This window comes from Hylobates moloch, unplaced genomic scaffold (assembly GCF_009828535.3).
Source record: "Hylobates moloch isolate HMO894 unplaced genomic scaffold, HMol_V3 SCAFFOLD_1, whole genome shotgun sequence".
Taxonomy (NCBI): Eukaryota; Metazoa; Chordata; class Mammalia; order Primates; family Hylobatidae; genus Hylobates; species Hylobates moloch.
The window spans coordinates 140,179,736-140,199,994 of NW_026652276.1; the positions used below are offsets into that span (position 1 = coordinate 140,179,736).

At 40.4% G+C, this 20,259-nt stretch overlaps 1 protein-coding gene across 5 annotated transcripts in view; it reads right to left on the reverse strand.

Moving 5' to 3' along the window:
• The window catches only part of CREB5 (cAMP responsive element binding protein 5), a 426,750-nt gene that overhangs the window by 18,189 nt on the left and 388,302 nt on the right, over positions 1-20,259 (reverse strand). For all 5 annotated transcript variants that reach the window (XM_032758510.2, XM_032758506.2, XM_058446185.1 and 2 more), the window contains one exon: positions 3,421-3,744. In XM_032758510.2, coding sequence (XP_032614401.1) covers positions 3,421-3,744 — 324 coding nt within the window. The remainder of the gene's footprint in view (positions 1-3,420; positions 3,745-20,259) is intronic.

Sequence of the window (20,259 nt, forward strand, 5' to 3'; positions counted from 1 at the left end):
CTTTATTTCTATTCATAAGGCAGACACACAGCACCTTGTGAAATTTCTACGACTGACTCTTTATATGTCTGGACACCTAATGCGTTCCCTCATGCACTTCACTCCTTCCTCCTTCTTCATTCTCAATAAAAGGTGTTTTTTCTTTTCCTCTCCCATTTCTCAGTCACTCAGGTTTATGACGGTAATACATATAAAGTTGTTTTACAAGAGACATTTAACCTGCAGAAATAACAGGCCAAAAGTTTTAAAAATGAAGCCCAACAATCTTTTCTACTACATTCCAGCACTATGATTGAAATCAATCAGAATGACTGTAATTGCACTAATAATGGCTACTGGTTGACATCAGTTGACTGATGGTGATGTATTTGAATCCAAAACTCTATCAAACCTTCTATGACTAACTGTAAAAGAACCAGGCCCAGGGTTGAGGTTGAACTGCATCTTAGTAATTTTATGCAAAGCAAAGACATTTTCTTTTTTTCTTGAGACGGAGTCTCTCTCTGTCGCCCAGGCTGGAGTGCAGTGGCGCGATTTCGGTTCACTGCAACCTTTGCTGCCTGGGTTCAAGAGACTCTCCTGCCTCAGCCTCCCAGGTAGCTGGGATTACAGGTGCCTGCTACCATGCCTGGCTAATTTTTGTAGTTTTTTAGTCGAGACGGGGTTTCACCATCTTGGCCAGGCAGGTCTTGAACTCCTGACCTCGTGATCCACCCGCCTCGGGCTCCCAAAGTGCAGAGATTACAGGCGTGAGCCACTGCACCAGGCCAGCAAAGACATTTTCTAGAACTGTTTGTTGGTGACTTTTTTCCTTCCGATTATAGAGGAATAACAAAATAAATTAACTGTCTAAGGTCTTACTCATCAGAATTGCTAGTGAAGACGTCATCCTTGTTATTGGCAGAGGCTTAGCACTTGTCATTTCAGATGCTAATTCCTGAGCTAACTACTGCAAAGAAAAGCATTAAGAGGGAATGTGCTAACTGCTTGGATATTTTTGCCTTTAACTGTTTCCTTTCGTGAATTATAATCTCTTATTGCCAGCCCCAGACAAAACCCTCAAATAGGAAAAAATTGTTTTTTAATCTCCATTGCAGGGACTTACCTTTCAATTCTGTATCCTCCTACCCTGAGTTTAATCAACCTGTAACCCATGATACTTTTCCTGTGCCTTCACCCAAAGGCATAAGTGACGTGGTTTCAGGTGTAATGTAGGTTCAGGATTGGTTAAGAGAAATTCCTTGAAACCAGCACTCTACAATCACATCCTTACATGCAGGAGGAGCACAAGAAGGCAGGAGAAAATGAAATATCACCCTAAAACCAGAATTTGTATACCTGGTAATTATTGTTGCTTGTAATTTTATTTTTAAAGCAGAATTCTCTTGGCATAGATGCTCTGAAAATTTTGATCAAAAGTAATAAAATAAAATTTCAAAAAGGCAGATTTTATTCCAAATCATCTTCGAATCTCAGCGTTCAAAGGATTCTGTTCCTACTTTCAGATAATCATACAATTAAGCAAAATGGCAAGATCTCAGTAATCAGCCAAGTTAATACAATTTAAGAGTGGTATTTTGGGATACTGCCTAAATGATCTGGTTCAAATTTTAGCAAGACCAACCTGGGCTCTTTCTGTTTAGTATACAATTTAAAAAAGCAACTGTTCATGAAGCTAATTATAATAGCAATTAACTAATTGCATATACAATTGGCCGCTTACTGACTTGAAACAGAGGGCAATTGGCTAATTGGTAATTGGCTAGTGAATGGCTTTTATATTCAAAGAATTGTTATATAACTTGCTCTGTGAAATAACTTGCCCACAAAGGCAACCAAACCTTGATGTTCTCGTTTCCTTATAAGCTAAGTACAAATGTGAATCAATTTGCCCGTCGTTGACTTTGTAGTTCTTTTTTTCCTTTCTAAATACATGTTCTAGTATGGCACCTGACTAAAAATGTGACGAAAAAGGTTCTCTGGATAGCGTTTGATTGCTATACAATTTGCTAAACTTCTATTATTTTGGTTTGGAATAACATATTTTGAACACTGTGCCAAGGGCTTTACAGAGATTCTCTTATTTAATACTCATAAGAGCCTAGGAGTTTAGTCTACTATTACCCAGCCCCATTTTACAGATGAGAAAACTGAGGGTTAGAGAGGTTAATTGTTTCTGTTCACAATCACACAGTGAGGAAAGCAGGAAAAAAATTAAGGTTATCTTATTCTAATGCTCCATTCTTATTCACAATGTAGAACACCTCTAAGAACCTTGCAAAAGACAGTTTATCTAATGAATAGCTTCGAGAGTTGCTTGTGCCTGACCCATTCTGTGGATGGCTGTCCAGGTTTGCTGCATGTTAATGGAGGAGGGCTCAAGAGTTCAAAAAGCTGCCTGGTATAAGGTCTCGTCTCCAGAGGCAGATGACAGAGGAGACAGTGAATAAGTGTTATTTGGCGGTTCCACGCTTCCGACACTCTTCTGATCCAGCTGGTTGGAAGCTGGCAGTGTGGACTGGGTGGAGGGTATGGATGAAGGTCATTCTGCTTGAGGATCCAAAGTGTCTAGGCCCGGCCATGATCCTGGACATGCCCTTCATCCACTTACTAAAACTCATTCCAGTATAGGACTCGCCTCTCTTCTTGGCCGTGGGTGACATAATGTCTGCCTGGTCCCCCAACCCTCTTTCAGTTTTGTCTAAATGCTGGCTTTCTTTGCAGCCACTCCTGGTGACTCTCCCCCACTGGGATTTGGCCTTTCTCTTGGTCTGATCATCTACAGAACTTGGCTCTCTTTCTGTTCCCTCCAACGCATTTCTCATTCAGGGGGATGAGTCACCTCTCTTCACCATTTACACAGCACCTTATGCCCTAGCATCCATGATGGAGCTTCTTTGTCTGCCTTGAATTGTTACTCTTTAGATTTTTAACATTCACTGTTACTCAGAAGATTGCCTGTTGTATTTAACTTCCATTTTACAAGTGACAAAATTGAGTCTCTATGATGTTTTAAAACATAGCAGCTAGAACCAGGGTTAGAATTAACTCATTTTTCTGATTCTTAATTCACATCTTTCTTCACAAGCTTAAGTTCTTCCTAATCCATCGATTCATATTACTTTTGAGAGGGGCTAACTTTCTGACACACTGCAAAAATAGATTTTGGAGAACTTAAAGTTTATACTTGCCCTTAAAGACTAGACCTGATATTATTTAGTATATTATTTATAGAAATTATGTTCTGGTAGGGTCTTACGGGTAAGACTTGCCTCCTACGAGATAAACAGAGCTCCCTAGAATGTAAGATAGAACACCCGGGCTTGTCAAACAAGACAAGCTGCAAATGACCCCAGCATTAGAGCTTGCACTGTTAAGAAGGAGAATAAGAAGGGGAAAGAGATCACGGAAAAGGTCTACCTGTGCTTGGTTGCCGGTGTGCAGGGGCGGATGTGGCGAGGTCTGATGATGTGCTGGGTGTGCATGAAGGTGGGAATGGGAGTGATGATGTGGATGGTTCTGCTGGTGATGGGGTTGAGGGTGAGGATGGTGCGCTGGGTGCTGGTGCTGGTGTGGGTAAGGGTGATGGGGTGGCAGTGTCTGGTGCTGATGTGGGTGCGAGTGCATGTGATGGTGTGGCGTCTGGTCCTGCCGGGAGCCCATCATCTCCATCATGTGTCCCATGGTGTTCATGTTCCCATTTGACATGGCAGCAGGGTGGTGAGTCAATGCAGCCTTCAACCTCTGAAACAACAAAAGAGAGGGGAGAGAACAACTGAAGTCAGTCATCTACATGATAGAGATTTAAAAGCAAAGTGACTCACATTTTCAATTCTATATTTTGTGATGCTATTGTTAATGTTTCCTACCAGTAGCTATCTTGCTACCAGTACAAGATAGCTTTTATATTAATTTCATATTTTCTTATATATTGTGGTCAGTAGGAGGGTCAATGTCAGCCAAATAGGTTAATTCAACTGTCAAAGCCAATGGGCAGGATATCCTATCAAGAATTACACATTCTACTAAAAGGTATTTCCTATTATCCAATCATGCATTATATCGTATCTACAACTGAATGCAAGGATACACCAAAGAGCACCATTCAATATGGTGATACCACTGAACAAAGAGCCTCCATCTGGTGTGCCACTGTATTTTTTTAATTTTTTTTTTTTTTTTTTTTTTTTTTTTTGAGATGGAGTCTCGCTCTGTCGCTCAGGCTGGAGTGCAGTGGTGCGATCTCGGCTCACTGCAACCTCTGCCTCCCAGCTTCAAGCAATTCTCTGCCTCAGCCTTCTGATTAGCTGGGATTCCAGGCACCTGACACCATGCCCAGCTAATTTTTGTATTTTTAGTAGAGATGGGGTTTCATCATCTTGGCCAGGCTGGTCTTGAACTCCTGACCTTGTGATCCATCTGCCTCAGCCTCCTAAAGTGCTAGGATTACAGGGGTGAGCCACCGCGCCCAGCCAGCCACTGTATTTTGTAAGAGTCACAGGAACAAATGCTCTTGCCTCTCAAAATATTTCTCAGACACAGAGAATAAATAATTTCAAATTTTAAAAAGTAGAGAACTAATCTGATTTTAGGGCTTAAAATTAGAGTTAGTAATTTACAAGCTTCGGAGGTAATGTGTAGGTCTTTTCTGTTACCAAGATTTTTCTTGTGGTCCCTTCCAATACTCTTAATTTTTTCTCACTCAATAGCTTTCTTTTGACTTTGTGAAGGGAGTGAGGAAAATAGAAGAATATGAAGTATTGCACCTCCTTTGATGGCCACATCAACCGGCCGGATACATTTCTAACATAAAAGCATTATCCATTCATAAGCAGACATGCACACAAATAACTTGTACCTGAGTCTAAAGGAGGGGTCAGCAAACTTTTTCTATAAAGAGTCAGATAGTCAATATTTTCTTCTGTGTCACAACTACTCAACTCTGATATTGTGGTGCAAAAGCAGCTGCAGACAATGTGTAAATGAATGAATCTGCTATGTTCTGATACAACTTCAGGGACAGGAAATCTGAATTTCATATAATTTTTACATGTCATGAAATGTTATTCTACTTTTGATTTTTTTCCCCAGTCACTTAAAACATAAAAACCATTTTTAGCTCATACACTGGACAAAATTAGGCAGCAGGCCAGATTTGGCCCTTGGGCCATCATTTGCTAACCCCGTTCTAAAGATTCAGTTGATAATCAGCTTAGTCCCAGTTTCTTCAAAATTGTTTCTTCTGTGACACAGTCAATTATCATCATATCCCAAGGGGCACAATGTGCTAAGGACTGTATAATGCAGTTACTCGTTGGAAATACATCTTATGCAGAGATGACTGTCTAATTGGCAAGCTCCCATTGGCTTCAGGAAGTATTTACCAGGGGACTCAAAGTTCTTTCCAGATTTGTGTTCTTACCTGATTCATGATAGTGGTGTATAATTGCTGGGCAAGGAAACGGTTGTATTTAAATGATGATCAAAGCTACCATGCTCTAACATTGTATAATATTAATGATTCTCAACCAGTTACATACACTGTTGAAAAATACCAATTCAATTAATCAAAATCCTTAATTAAACATAAAGAGCCTCTACCTGCTAAGAAAAAAAATAAATAAAAAACAAGAGGAAAGGATGGTAGACTGTATGTTAATATGTGATCATCATTTAAAATATTTTCGTCATCCTGATTCAGTAGCCACATAGTCCACTTCTCACCTTTTTCATGAGCAACAGATACTGCACAACAGCTACTGACCTTCATAATCCTGAAGAAGTTCAGCATCCTAAATGTCTGGGAAAGATTAGATGCTGGGTACTGTGTTTCCTCCCTTTCTCCCTCGGTGGGAGATACTCACTGCAACTCGGCCTTCGGTTCAACGATTCTCTGCCTCACCCTCCGATACTGGGACTACAGGCATGCCCACCCAGACAGGGTTTCACCATGTTGGCTGTGATTGTCTCCATCTTTTGACCTCGTGATCCACCTGCCTCGGCCTCCCAAAGAGCTGGGATTACAGGCGTGAGCCACCACACCTGGCCATGTTTACTTCTAAACAGAAAAGTGAACTAACACTTCTCATCTCCAATTTTGAGCAATGATTTCATTGTTTTTATAAAAATGCTTATTATAAAAATTTAAGCAATGCTTTGCAATGAAGTCAGCAACAATGAAGCCAAATGCGTTGTTTATATCTGGTGGGTGAACAGCATTCCAGACAACTCTATATATGTATATGCAGAGATGAAAGAATAACTAGAATAATTTTGTAACTGTGGAATTAAAATAGCATGTAATTTTAAAAACTTTTATTTGACTATGGCATAGCAAAGAAACGAAAATCTGGGGAATTGCTGGGTTTTAGATACATGTTTCTTTACTCCCAGGAAAAGTTTTTGGATGATATTTCCGAATTTAAGGATGAAAAAATATGAAAAGAGGTTATGTTGAAATCATCATGCCTTTTTAAGAAAATGACATGATGGAAAGTATGGACTTTCTAAACTATTCCTTGTAATTTCATTACTATAAAAGTATACTTTTTATAATAAAAAATCAATTACTACAAAAATATTAGATGAAAAAGTAAAAGCCACTTGCCTAGCCTTCTCCCCTAAACCCCAGTCCTCTTCCTCAGATATAACCACCACATATCCTCAGACATTTGCTTTGCACAAAAGCAAGCTCTTTTAATACATAGTTTTGTATCTTGCTTTTTGTCCCTTTAGCAATATATCTTTGACAGCTTTCTATATCTGCAAAAATAGGTAATAATAATGGCTAGCATTAACTAAGTACATGCTAGGTGCCAGTCCTTGTTCTATATATTTTACAAGTATCAAGCTACCTAATCCTCAGAACAACCCTGTAAGGCTAAAGGAGAGGCAAAGCCACTCTACCTCCAAAGCTTGTTCTCTAAACCAGGAGAGAAGGTGCCAAAAGCCATGCCATTCACACTTTGCCAAAAAGAGAAATGAACTGTGTTTTGCCACCTCCCTATGATCAAAAGGAAAAGCAGAAAGAGCGAGAAGGGGCTAGAAGAGCTGACAAGAGGAGATGTTATTGCTGAATGGTCCAGCAATGGCCACGTGCAAGTGTTACTCAGCACACAGCTAGGGACCTGGATGCACTCTTTCTGAAATTTAGTGGAAGGGAGAGTGGATTGTAAAGAATTTCCAGGAACTTCATCTGCAGCAAAGAAAGGATTGTCTAGGGCTCAGCATCTTCATCTCCCTTGTTGTATTTGTGAATAATTGATACTTACATTTCCCCTACTCCAAAACACAGACATGATAAGGGCCATGTATCCCTTCTCCCTGCCTCTACTTCCTCACCCTTGGCTTTAACCTTTGTAAGTCTGTCTAATGCTCAGGGGATGAAGGTCCAAGCCCTTAATATGGCCTAGGTGTGGTCCCTGCAGGGCGTGGGCCTGCCTTCCCATCAGCCCTTTCTCTTCCCACCCAGCCACACTGGCCAACTTTCAGTTTCTGGAGGGCACATCATGCACCCTCCAGACATGAGGCCTTCGCGTTTCACAATCTTCTTGCCTAGGATGCTCTTTCCCTTTCTTCAGACGTTCTTCAGACATTCCCTTTCTTCAGTCCAGCCTTCTCCTTAGTAAACTTCTCCCTGGTCTCCTAGTGTAAATCAGTTCCTGTTGTTATATGGTCCTAGTAGAACCATATTTCTTTTAAAAAATAGTTTAGTTTGTAGCGATATAATTTTAGTATGATTATTTAATTAATATTCATCAACCATCTCAGATTGTAAGCTTAGAGCAGAAACCGTGTTAGAGTTTACTCAGTGTTAAATACACAACTTTAGCACAGAGCCTGATACATATGATACGCTGAATTCATATTTGTGGCATGAAGGAAGGAATGAATGAATTAAACTTTCTGAGGCTTACACCGTAGCTGGTATTTATGTGGGAGGATGATTTTATTAGTCAGCCAAGGTTAGCAGAACCAACTATAGAAGTCAGGTAGGCAGATGGGCTGTAAAAGTACAGTCAAAACAGTTTCCTGCTCCACACCCTGCCTGCCCTCTAGAAAATAGTAACAGAGAAAAGAAAACAGAAGTAAGTAAGAGGAATGCCTGTTAATTTTATCTTGATGTATTTTCCTTGAAAACGTGGCAAGGAAAATAAAAAATCTATGTAGGAGTGGGTCATTGTGCCATCCCTTCAAAGCTACAAACAACTTTTCCACCTTTAATTAGGAGCAAATGGAACCTGACAAATAAATACGATGCACCAGATCTTCATCTCTCAAATAATTAGCTTATACTGTTAAGGGAAATTACTTGATTGCCTCAAGTCTATTCTTGCACTGTTAAGGCCAAGACAATAATGCTAGCAATGCTTTTAACATTCTAGTTAACTATTTATTTACTCAACAAATGTTTATTGGGCTTCAACTATGTGCCATGTACCATAATAGGCACATTGTTATTTGCCCACTATTTGAAGGAAATGGAAGATGCATAAAACCAAGCTTTTTAAAACACCAGAGAGAAGAAATACACACTTAGATGTGGAGATGAAGACTTTTGATCACCTCTCAGAAAATGACAGGCCTCTGGGTTGAGTCTACCCTCTGAGCAGCAGCCTGTGTCACATTTGAAGGAATGCAGTGAAGATAAGTGATTTTCAAGCTGCTCTGCATATGCCACATTGAATATTCTCCATGTCATTTCAAAACAGTTTGGGACACTCTTCGAAATCCTAAGGAACCTACTGTGTCCCTGGATCCTGGTGCCAACAAGAGTCGCAGCTGCACTGTAAATCATTCAAATCTCCCAAATATAGAAATTTCTACTCCACTCTCTTAGGGATGATAAATGACCAGTAAATGGATCTAAGCTGTATTTTGCAGAATGATTTTTCTTTTTGAAGCTGAACTGTGTCTTGTTTTAAATAACATTCCACCTAATGCCAAGAAAAGGCAAGGGAGAGAGAGGAAAATTAATGAGCAAATAAACATATATTTTTCAGCTATAAAACCCAGGGCTATTACTGACATGACTGCAAGGAAGAAAGAAAAATGATTCTTGTCGACTTTCTGTCATCTTCTACCATGTTCATTTACATGAGAGAAAATTAGGAGAGGCGGCGAGAAGCCTGACGCACAGCTAGTTTCAGTCAAAAGGAGTCATTTTCATTTGGTCCATGTATTTTCTAAGCTCCTGTCCACTGTCCATGATGGGAGGCTGGGCCTGCTGCCGGGTTCTTGGTAAGGAACCAACTATTCGCCTCCTCCCATCCCAGTGTGGCCGCTGCTGTCATGGCCCAGCCCTGGGCCCTCTTTAATTTCCCGTTTAGCTCAAGTTTGCATCATGGCATGTCGAGTGAAGCCTGGGTACACCCACAGGTCGTTACCGCCACAAGCATGCATGCTTGTGTGCCTGCGTGAGTGTGCACACACACAGCACACCCACCCACACCCACCCCGGGCAATTTATCTCCCATTAGCAAGTGGCTCATGCCAATTAGAAACATTTGTGGAACTGTGAAAACATCGCTTCTCCATCTTCAACAAGGCTGACTGCTTATGCTTTATAGACTCTGAAAGCCGAGCCGAATTATTAAACGTTAATTGAAATTCAATTGAGTGAGAGTGAGGAAGGTTGGAGTATTCTTTCCAGAAAGGTTTTAATTATAAATGGCTGTTGGTTTTTGCTCCAGAAAAAAAATGTGAAAATATCGAAATGTAGAGTTTCTGGGTTGACCACAGAAGTAAGAGGCTCTCTACATACAAATATGACAAAATCTGAATTCATATTTCCTTCCAAATACAAAATAATTGTCCTCTGTGGCCTCTCCAAAGCATTACTGCAATTTCTTCTTTTTTTTCTTTCACTTTCCAAACACAGTTGATCCACAAAAGCAGTCAACACAGGCTTCTGAATGGTCCAGTCAGTGGTTTGAGACCAAAAGCCTTCACTGTATGAAGCCTTCACTTCCTTGCTTTTAATAGCAATGATTACCGACTTCCTCTAGGTATCAAAGATTGCTGAAATTCCTTCTGAATTACTAAAAAAGCCCAAAATTGATATTTATCCACTGAATTTAACAACTATAAAGGGCCAGCTTAGATCCCCAAATGCTTTCAAACTTGGAGATGTGTCGATAGACAGGAAAACAACTGTTCCGTGCTGTGCACGGGATTAACTAAGATCATACTTGGCTTAATCACTTGGAATAAAATCTGTTCCTTTTAAGACTTTCATAAGGTAACTCAGCTTTGATGGTTCCACAATTTAAGTATTCTGATTTAGATTTTGGTTTGCTAATAAAACTTCAAATAAGTCCGCCAGTTTGGAAGGAAATATTACCCAGGAGGAAAAGGATTCCATAAGACCTAGAAAAATAAATATTCCTATTATTTGTCACATTACATCATTCAAACTTACTAACTGAAGATATTAGAAAGGATATAATTAGTAAATAACACAAAGGAGTTGTATTAGAAATCAACACTCTAGTCCATTGGAAAATGATGCACGGAGTATCACAGGATGAAGTACCATCCTAGCTCATGAGTAAGGATGGTATTTCAGAAAAGTAGAACTTCAGCAGATCTAATGTAAGCAAGAAAAAGAATTTGGTGCTTGATCAGACTAAGTGCTAGGTGATACATTGCACTTTGATGTCTAAAAAGCCAAACAAACCCCAGAGAAAAATTTCTAGCAATTTCCCTGCCAGCCTTTTCCATATTAATATCTAAATCATATATTAATTACAGTTCTGTAAGAGTGAGACTTTAATTTATTCTTGCTGAATGAAGAAATTAATGAATGCACATTTATAGAATTATTTTATTTCAGATACCACTTCCCTGCGTCTCTTGGACTCAGTGGCTGTCTTTTATAATTCAGCAGGAGGGTGAGCATTTTAGGAGGCTGTGCATTTTAGCAACTTTCAGAACAAACTGCCATCCTGACAGCCAGAGCTAGTCTTAGCTCTATTATAAGGCAGCTCTAGGTCCTTAGAGAAGTAAACCACTTAGCACCATGTGCCTTCATCTACCTAACAAAGGAGGGCGTGATTCTTCACTCCCTATTTCATCAGAGAAAGGATCCAAGTTGAGGTTTACTAAGTAAAGAAATCTATTGGAGAAATGAGTTGGATGAATGTCTAAAACAAAGAAAGAAAAGTTATCATTGCAGAGAACTTCAGAAAAACAACAGAAGACTTAGAGTGAGAAGTCTTGGTTTTAAAGCCTGGCTCCAGGACCTTGGGTGATCACCTTAAGCTTCAAATTCCTCTTCTGTGAAATGGGGGTACATAATGAGATGAGAATCTGTGTAAACCATAAAGATACACAGCAGAGTCGATGGAACTGAGTAGAGTTGTTTTGTGGATGAGGAGTGGGTGGGTAGGGGTGAAGGTAATACCAGCTCTTGATGAAAAATAAAGCACAATGGAATATTATTTGTCCATACAAAGGAATGAAACACAGACATATCCTACAACATAGATGAATTCCAAAAGCATTATGCTAAATGAAACAAGCCAGACACAAAAGGTCACGTTTTGTATGATTACATCTACGTAAAATATCTAGAAATACTTAAATCATAGAGACAAAAAACCCAGATTACTTATTGCTGGAGGCTGAGGGGAGGATTAAGTCACTGCTTAATGGTTCCAGGGTTTCCTTTTGAGATAATGAAAATATTTTGGAACTAGACAAAGATGATAGTTGCACAACACATCAAATGTACTAAATGGCACTAAAACGCACACCTTAAAATGGTTAATTTGGGCTGACTGCAGTGCCTCATGCCTGTAATCCCAGCACTTTGGGAGGTAAAGGCAGGCAGATCACATGAGGTCAGGAGGTTGAGACTAGCTGGTCAACATGGTGAAACCCCATCTCTACTAAAAATACAAAAATTAGCGGAATGTGGTGGCAAACTCCCATAATCCCGGCTACTTGGGAGGCTGAGGCAGGAGAATTGCTTGAATTCCGGGCGGTGGAGGTTGCAGTGAGCCGAGATCATGCCACTGCACTCCAGCCTGGGCAACAGAGCAAGACACTGTCTCAAAAAAAAAAAAAAAAGAAAAACAGTTAATTTTACTTTATGTGGATTCTACCTCAATTTAAACAATATTTTTAAAAAGAAAGCAAAAGAAGAATCTCTTTTCTTCCGACAGTGGGCGGATAGAGAACTCTTGACTCCATCTGAGACTTACTAATATTCATTATGATGTCACCTTATGCGAAACACTGTATTATGAAACAATGAAGACCAAAAAGATATTTGCCCTACAATGACTAAAGTCAATGCCAGGCTTTTAGTATTTGTCTCAGAGAATTTGGCTCCTCTGCCAGACACTGGTACCCTCCTTTTCTTACAATTCTATTATCTACCAGCTGGCTTAGAACCAAAGAGAAAATGCAGAAGCCACAGCCATCAACTGTGTATGATACAAAGCTCGTCGAGAGTGTTTAACACACCAGATGAAGAATCAGTATCCACAAAGATCTTGTCTAATGAGAAATTTAATGGGAATCAGTATAACATCTTATGCTTGGTTAACAGAAACAAAACAAAAAGCGTCTACTATCCAAAGCGGCTTAGAGGAGATATAGCTTGGGGCTAACATATATGTAACAGAAGGGTGTGGGGATTTTGACTTCGTAAAGCATCGTTATGCAATGCACACATCCAAACAGCTGATGTGATTTTTCAGCTGTATCAATAAAACTAAGTTAGAGAACTCAAGAGAGTGAGAGTCCTATTCTCCGCAGGGCCATGATGTGAGCCATACAAGTTCAGGTCCCTCACCTGCCTGCCCCCGCCAAAGATCTAAACATCGTATCTAATAGTGTTGGATTTTTCTCTAGGGGAGTATCCCAATTCTGAATTGATGGGCAGGCATGCTGTTTCTATTTTTCCTCTGTAACACTGGGATGAACATCCCTATATACACATCTTGGCACGTTTGATGATTTCTAAAAAGTGTTCATTAGTTTTTTAACAAAATCTGATGAATTGATCCATTTAGTTGGGTTCAATTTCTGGGCAGAGACAGTGGTGGTGGTGACAGAGTTTGTGTGTGTGTGTGTGTGTGTGTGTGTGTGTGTGTATGTATGTGTTTGTGTGCAGGTATGCACATGTAGGGAATGAAGGCTGGGTGTCTCTTAAAGGAGATCTAAAGGGAAGAAATGCCCTGACCAGTTCAGCTTTAAAAAGCCTTTTTGGGGGTCTGATTTTCTTATTCCATCAATGTCCCCATACTCAGGTGAGATATTAGAGATCCCCTGTTCCTTTCCAGCTGCCGAGCTCCTTAAGCATTATGGCATGACCTCAGGTACTAATTTGGCTCTAGAAAATATTATATGCTAGTTTCCCTGGGAATTTTAAAGTCACTAAATGCACAATGGACGTAGAATAAATATTTGTTGATTGCCAGCCTGCCTGCTGCCTGAAAGTCTCCAGTAGTAGTGCCTAACTATGTAATGTCTTTGAAGCAGTGGCCTATAATTTTCTTTACAGAAAGAACACTTTCTGGTGGTGATTGCAAGGAGAATAATGCCCTTTGTCTTGCTAACAAACACTACTCACCTCTAAAGTCTCAGCACCTGCAAACCTGGGTAACTTTAGGTGAGGGCTTATTTCCAGCTTTTATAGAAGAGGAAAGTTCTATTGGAAAAAAGTAATCCCTTGTTATTTTATTTTGGATGAACTTTTAATCAGAAACACAGGCAGTAACATATGTTAGAAAAATACATATGAAACATAGAACTTTGCATTTATAACCCACCATGGAAAATCCATGCTAATGCAGCATTAACTTTGGGATTTTAATTGCACAGAAGTCAGGAAATTCAGAGTTCAAGTTCCCACAGCAAACTTTACTCCACATGTGTATCACAGGGCCTTTCCTGAGTGAGTGACCTAATTATTTGGCAAAAAGGGGTGCAATGAATAGTGATTTCTCTTCAATGCTACACGTCCCCAAATCCCAAGCAAGATGGACAGAGAGCAACTCTAGCTACATAAATGGCACCTTTTCAATGCACAGTAGTCCTCGGGTATGTGCTAGGTGACCATCGTGACAACAGTCCCTTTGCAGTGCGTGCTGCAGGAGGTGCAGGATTTGGCAGTGTGCTGCTTGGGCGGGAGAGCCAGTCACTGCCACATCACCGAGCTGTCTAGCAGATCCTCCCCCAAGCCCCTGGGAGGGTGGCTGTGCTCGGCTCGCTTGATGGACACTGTCCTTTGCTCCATTCTCAGAGGGCATCTCAATAACTGATGCTTAAACTTTGGAATCTGAAAGTTTGACTAAAAAGCCCTCAGGGGACTGGAGATGGAACCTTCTCCCAACACATGTCTACCCCTCGAGACAGCTATCATCTGGCTTCCCTCCAGTTGTTGGGAAATAGCAAGATGTGTACCACTGGGCCTCTGTCGTAGACATTCGGTGTTCTGGCCAACAGGGCCTCAAACTTTTTCTAGTAAGAAGCCTCCTGGTTTTTCTAGTGATAGGGTAAGTTGACTGTATGGAAGTTTAGATTGTCTTGTCCCTTGGTATCCACATCTGAGGCTGTCTAATGTGCTCTGTGGGTGTCCAGTCCTGCTTTTTCTCCTTGGGAAAATAGTGATGGTGTATTTGGGTCCTCCTTGCTATCTGTTGCCTCTGAATCTCACCCCTGCCTGAGACCTCAAAATGTGGGGGCTCCCAGCACTCACCACTGATATGAGAGGAGTAGTCAGAGGGCGGAGAAGTCAGTGGGGGTTGGGGAAGTGAGAGAGAGAGGGATTGCAATACTCTCTGATTCTTAAGCACCTGCCTTACTTCCTTTGGCTTTCTATTAGTGGTCCAAAGTCATCGGACCAATAGCCAAATCAACTTGCTGTGACAGTTCTACCATCCTGCTAAAGAGGAGGTCTGCCTGTGAGTGGTCTGGATCATTATGGCACTCAACCCAGCAGTCAACTGACCACCCAAACAGCACATTTATATATAGCCCCTGGGCTCTGAGCACACTGATAATCCATAATGCCATTTGTCCACTGCCTGGTCTCCCTGAGCCAGACCTTTAGAAGCCTCTGAGGCACACAGGATGAAGGCCAGTCATCACGGATAAGAACATGATCTTCAGTATTTCAGGTAAACCACACAAAGGAGAAGAAAGCTGTGCTCAAGGAAGCCAGAACAAAAAATACAGAATTTTTTCTTCTTTCCCTTGCATGTCTACATTCAAGGTATTTAAAGAAGAGTCATTCATAATCTATTAAGAATCTGGCCGTGTGTGTGTGTGTGTGTGTGTGTGTGTCTAGAAAGTTACGCTTAAGAAGAGCTTTTGAATTATGCCCAAGAAGATGACAGTGCACAGCATTTCCAACCAAAAAATGAGGAGCAACTTCCTTCTGAGCTGATATGCACCCAAATCATACTGGTTCTCAACTACGTTGTTAAAATTTCAGTAATAATCAGGTATTAGAAAATATTGAGCATTCTATATTTTCTTCTAGTTTCAGAGTTTTCTCTAGTTTTGCTTTGTTTTTTTCTTCCATGTGATATGACAATTATTAATTATTTGGCAAGTTTTTTTTGAGACAGAGTCTTGCTCTATCACCCAGGCTGGAATGCGGTGGTGTGATCTTGGCTCACTGCAACCTCCACCTCCCAGTTTCAAGCAAGTCTCATGCCTCAGCCTCCCAAGTAGCTGGGATTACAGGCGCTTGCAACCATGCCAACTAATTTTTGTATTTTTAGTAAAGATGAGATTTCACCATGCTGACCAGGCTGGTCTCGAACTCCTGGCCTCAAGTGATCAGCCTGCCTCAGCCTTCCAAGGTGCCAGGATTACAGGCATGAGCCACCACACCCATCCTATTTGGCACGTTTTTGACGGTAGAATCACTGGCCCTTGCTAAGCTATCTTTTTACGTCTCCATTTCTATTGTCTTTATGGTGTACAATTCAATGAACCAGAGATCTAAATCTATTTTTTTACTGCCTACAACACAAGTAATGGGGGTGGCGGGGGGGAAAGTGTGGAACCATCTCCTTAAATCACATTGTCACAACGGAGTACCATTCTAAAAATGCCAGATAGAAAGCTTTCTGGTTGATTTATTAATTGAAAATAACCTCTCTAAAAATTTATCTTCTTACAAGCTTAAGATATCATTTTCATGATCTGTCTTCTTTTCCAGCTCAAGAAATTTCTTTTCTGACTCCAAATTTCTTTTAAGCAACTGCTCACCAGGGACTGACAATAATATATAGTAGCTTGTCCTAAATCAGTACCTTGCAGATATTAAGCTATGAAATAGGTGACAAAAATTATTCCCTACCTTTTGGAGATGTAGAAAATTCCTGTGAAGAAATGTTAAGTGATCTTTTAGGAGTCAGTAAAGGGAAGGAATTTGAACCCCCTGCTTTTCTTTGTGGTGTGACCTACTTAGCTGGAGAGCCTCTTGGTTAAAAGAAAGATGGTAGATGATAAAGAGCAAGATGGGGAAGGCAAGAAGGAAGGTGAGAAACAAGGACAGAGAGAAAGAAGGAAGACGCGCGAGAGTAGCAAGAAAGAAAGCAAGTCAGCTCTAGCTGAAGGTAGAAAACATACATGACCCAAGGGCACTGGTATTTATAAATGTATAATGATAAGGCAGAATCATCCCAAAAGAGAAGTGAATACAAGATTGAGTCAAAGTATTCCAAACTCAAAAGAAGTTCAATTCCTTTTTTTGGAGAATTGTCCACTCCACCCTAGTTTCCAGATAAATTAATCACCAAAGGGGTATTATCAAGTGGGTTCTTCTTTTCACCATATGCCAGCAAGATTTGGTGTGGATTTGGTGTGGCAGATAAGGAAGGAATTGTATCCTATATGGTTGTTTTTATTTGCATAAGATTGTATATAGAAATTTTCCCACTTCTGTAAGGTTTTCAAAGCATAAGTGGTTAACCAGAGGCTAACAAAATGGTTAACCAAATGTGTCAACCGCTAAGCCAAGTGGAAATGGTGATGGCAGGTCTAGCAGCGGGGAGTACTCCCGTTTCTGTGACATATTCCAACCAGCCTGACTTAATACGAACAGCATCATGCTTAAGGAGCATATTTGTGTCTGGAGAGCTCACAAAGGTGAAGCTCAACTTACCAGGGGAAGGGCCTTCTGCATTTAGTGACTGCTTCTCCTGCTAGGCAGATGTTGCTACTCTGGGTTTGGATTGAAACGTTTCCTCCAACATGTCCACAGTAAGTGAGCTCACCACTTGGTTCTGGTCTGACTAACTGATGGGACCAAGCCCATCTGAATGCGAATCTTTTTTAAAGTAGAGGAGGGATTGTTTTTCTTGGTACTGATTCAGTAACTGCTAATTTTTCCCTTTCTTTCTTTTTTTTTTTTTTTTCTGCTAAAATGTATCCTTTGATTTCCTTCCAAAGCCCATTCACTACGGGAAGTAGATCATCATTAAGCTTCCTTGGTGAGACACCACATATTGCATGCTTTGCCAAGGAGGGCAACTGTCAATAGCCAAATATTCAATTTATTATGGTTGGATAATATTTGCTATGAGTAGGACTATTTTTTAAATGAACTGAATTGATTTGTATTATTTAGAAGCTTAAAATCCTTCCTGGAAGAAGGAGGGATATGTACTAAAATTCAATTTGTAAACAAAGAAATATTATACCCTTCTGCAACCAACCCCAACTGTTTCCCTAAACATAAGTAATAAAAAGTTTTAAAATCAGTTTCCAACAAGAGAAAATGCACCTAAGTGCTTTCATTCATTCTATTCAAAAATCTTAAATTCAATCTGGGTCTACAACATTGATTTCCTTGGTGTTCTTGGGGTGGAAGATTGGACAGATACAGACACAGGGAAAGTAAATGGAAACAGAGGCATATTCTCATTCTCTTAAGTCTCTTTCTTCTCTCACCCCAGGTTTTAAAATTTTGATCTATTTTTGGTTTTTTAATATAAGGATAGAGTATGTATCACTAGATAGAAATCTGGGACTCTAGGAATGTGTATTCGTGACCCATGCTGATGAAACTGATACTCATTGCTGTATGAATCCACCTTCCGAAATAACAGTTACACTTCTCTTTGAATCCTAATTTTGAGCCTTGGTTTCATGTGCAGAGATGGTAAGCCCTACAAATGTGCTCTTTCTATTCCATTGCTCTTTGCTTAATTTTGATCTCACAATTAAAATCTCTGTAACATCAGTTGTTAATTAACTATATTATCAAAAGGATGCTACAACCGAGAACATTTTATGGAGTGCTGATAAGGCAGGGTGTTTCCAAAGCACTTGCCATTCAAACTCAAGAAATGGACCTCTTGGGGAGACCTATTTTGAAACTAAGACATCCCCAGTGAGGATGGGGAGAGGGGACTGAAAGATACGGTGCAGCACTAGTCTGGTGGATTTCCTCCTAAATGACAAATACTCAGCTAAGAGGCGAACACTCTCACAATAAATCAACTTTGTTCATTTCAGAACTTAATGATTACAAAATAATATCAGATGAAATCCACAAACCTCATGAATCAGACCTAATGCTTGCATTCAGTGATTCAAATAATACCTATAAAACAACAAACATGAAAACAAACTCAATGCAGTACTAGCATCTATAGTGAAAAATACGGGTGGTTTCTGTGTATTCTGAGAAAATTAACTTGTCAGGACAACTGAGTGAAACATTTCAAATGCAACTTAAAGTCATACTCTTCAGGCACATCAGAAAAAACAGTAGGACTCCCATGTTAGGGAGATTAACATGGCAGATGCACATCTGAGATTCCACAGTCCCATGCCACCAAAATATACGTCAATGTAGGAATACAGAAGACGTAAAGCAACTGAATCTTTTACTCTTATTTCCCCTTAGGGAGCCTGGGTGATGTACAGCGTGGGCTGTGATGTACTGAGGCTCGTCATTAAATGTTCCATGGCTTTTTTTTTTTTTTTTTAAACCAGAAGAGGGTTTTAACCTGGCTTCACTTCAGCTAGGGTAATGGCAGCCTCCCTCCCAAAGATTCCTTCTACCCTTCCAACTGGCAAACGCTTGCTTCATTTCCTCCTGTAGAATAAGAATCATGCAGAATGACTGCCTGAGTATGGCAGCTCCTCATTCTGCACTTCTCTGGTGTTTTGGAGCAAGCTGTTCATTCTTTCAGTAATTTGCTAAGCGTTTACTCTGTGCATGGTCCCAAGAATACCAACACAAAGATGATACTGCCTATTTCCAAAAAACTCGAAATGCAATAGATTCCATTGCCTGTGATGCACTGTAACATGATAGATTAAAGGGATTGTTTCTGTTGAGATTTTAGAATGAAGTTAGATTGTTCTAACTTGAATTAAATAGATGGTGCTATTGCTCCGGGGCTAACTAGTGTTTTTAGATGGTAACATATCAAATCTATGTAGTTAACCCTGGCCTAACCTGGTCATGGCTTAACCTAGTTGTTCTCAACTGAGGGTAGTTTTTCCCTTTGGGTGACATTTGGCAATATCTGGAGACACTTTTGATTGTCACAACTTGGGGCGGGAGGAGGGTGCTGTGGTACTGGCATCTAGTGGGTAGGGACGCTGCTGAACAACATTCTACAATGTGCCGGAGAGACTACCAGCCCCTTCGCCCCACAGCAAATAATTCTCCAGCCCAGAATGTCAATAATGCCACAGCTGAGAAACCCTGCCTTAACCTGACAGCCAGGTTAACTAAACCATGACTAAGTGACATTTATCAATGTTATTTATTACTTTGAAGGAGACACCACAGGACCACTATCATGTGGTATTAAAATTGACTGGTATCAAAATTCAGCTAAATGACAAAATGTCCTTGTGACATATCCTCTCTGTCCTTAATGAAGTTCATGAAAGCACTCTGTGGTTCAAGAATGGCAATGATGATAGCGGAGTTAAGAATCTAGTTTTCAGGCCAGGCATGGTGGTTCACGCCTGCAATCCCAGCACTTTGGAAGGCCAAGGTGAGAAGATTGCTTGAGCCTAGGAGTTTGAGACCAGCCTAGGCAACAAAGCAAAACCTGTCTCTATAAAAAATACAAAAATTAGCCAGGTGTGGTGGTACATGCCTGTAGTCCAAGCTACTCAGGAGGCTGATGTGGGAGGATGGCTTGATCCAGGGAGGTCGAGGCTGCAGTGCAGCCTGCGCATTAGCCTGGGCAACAGAGCAAGACCTTGTCTCAAAAAACAACAACAATGAAAAAGAATCTAGTTTTCTATAACCATAGGCTCTAA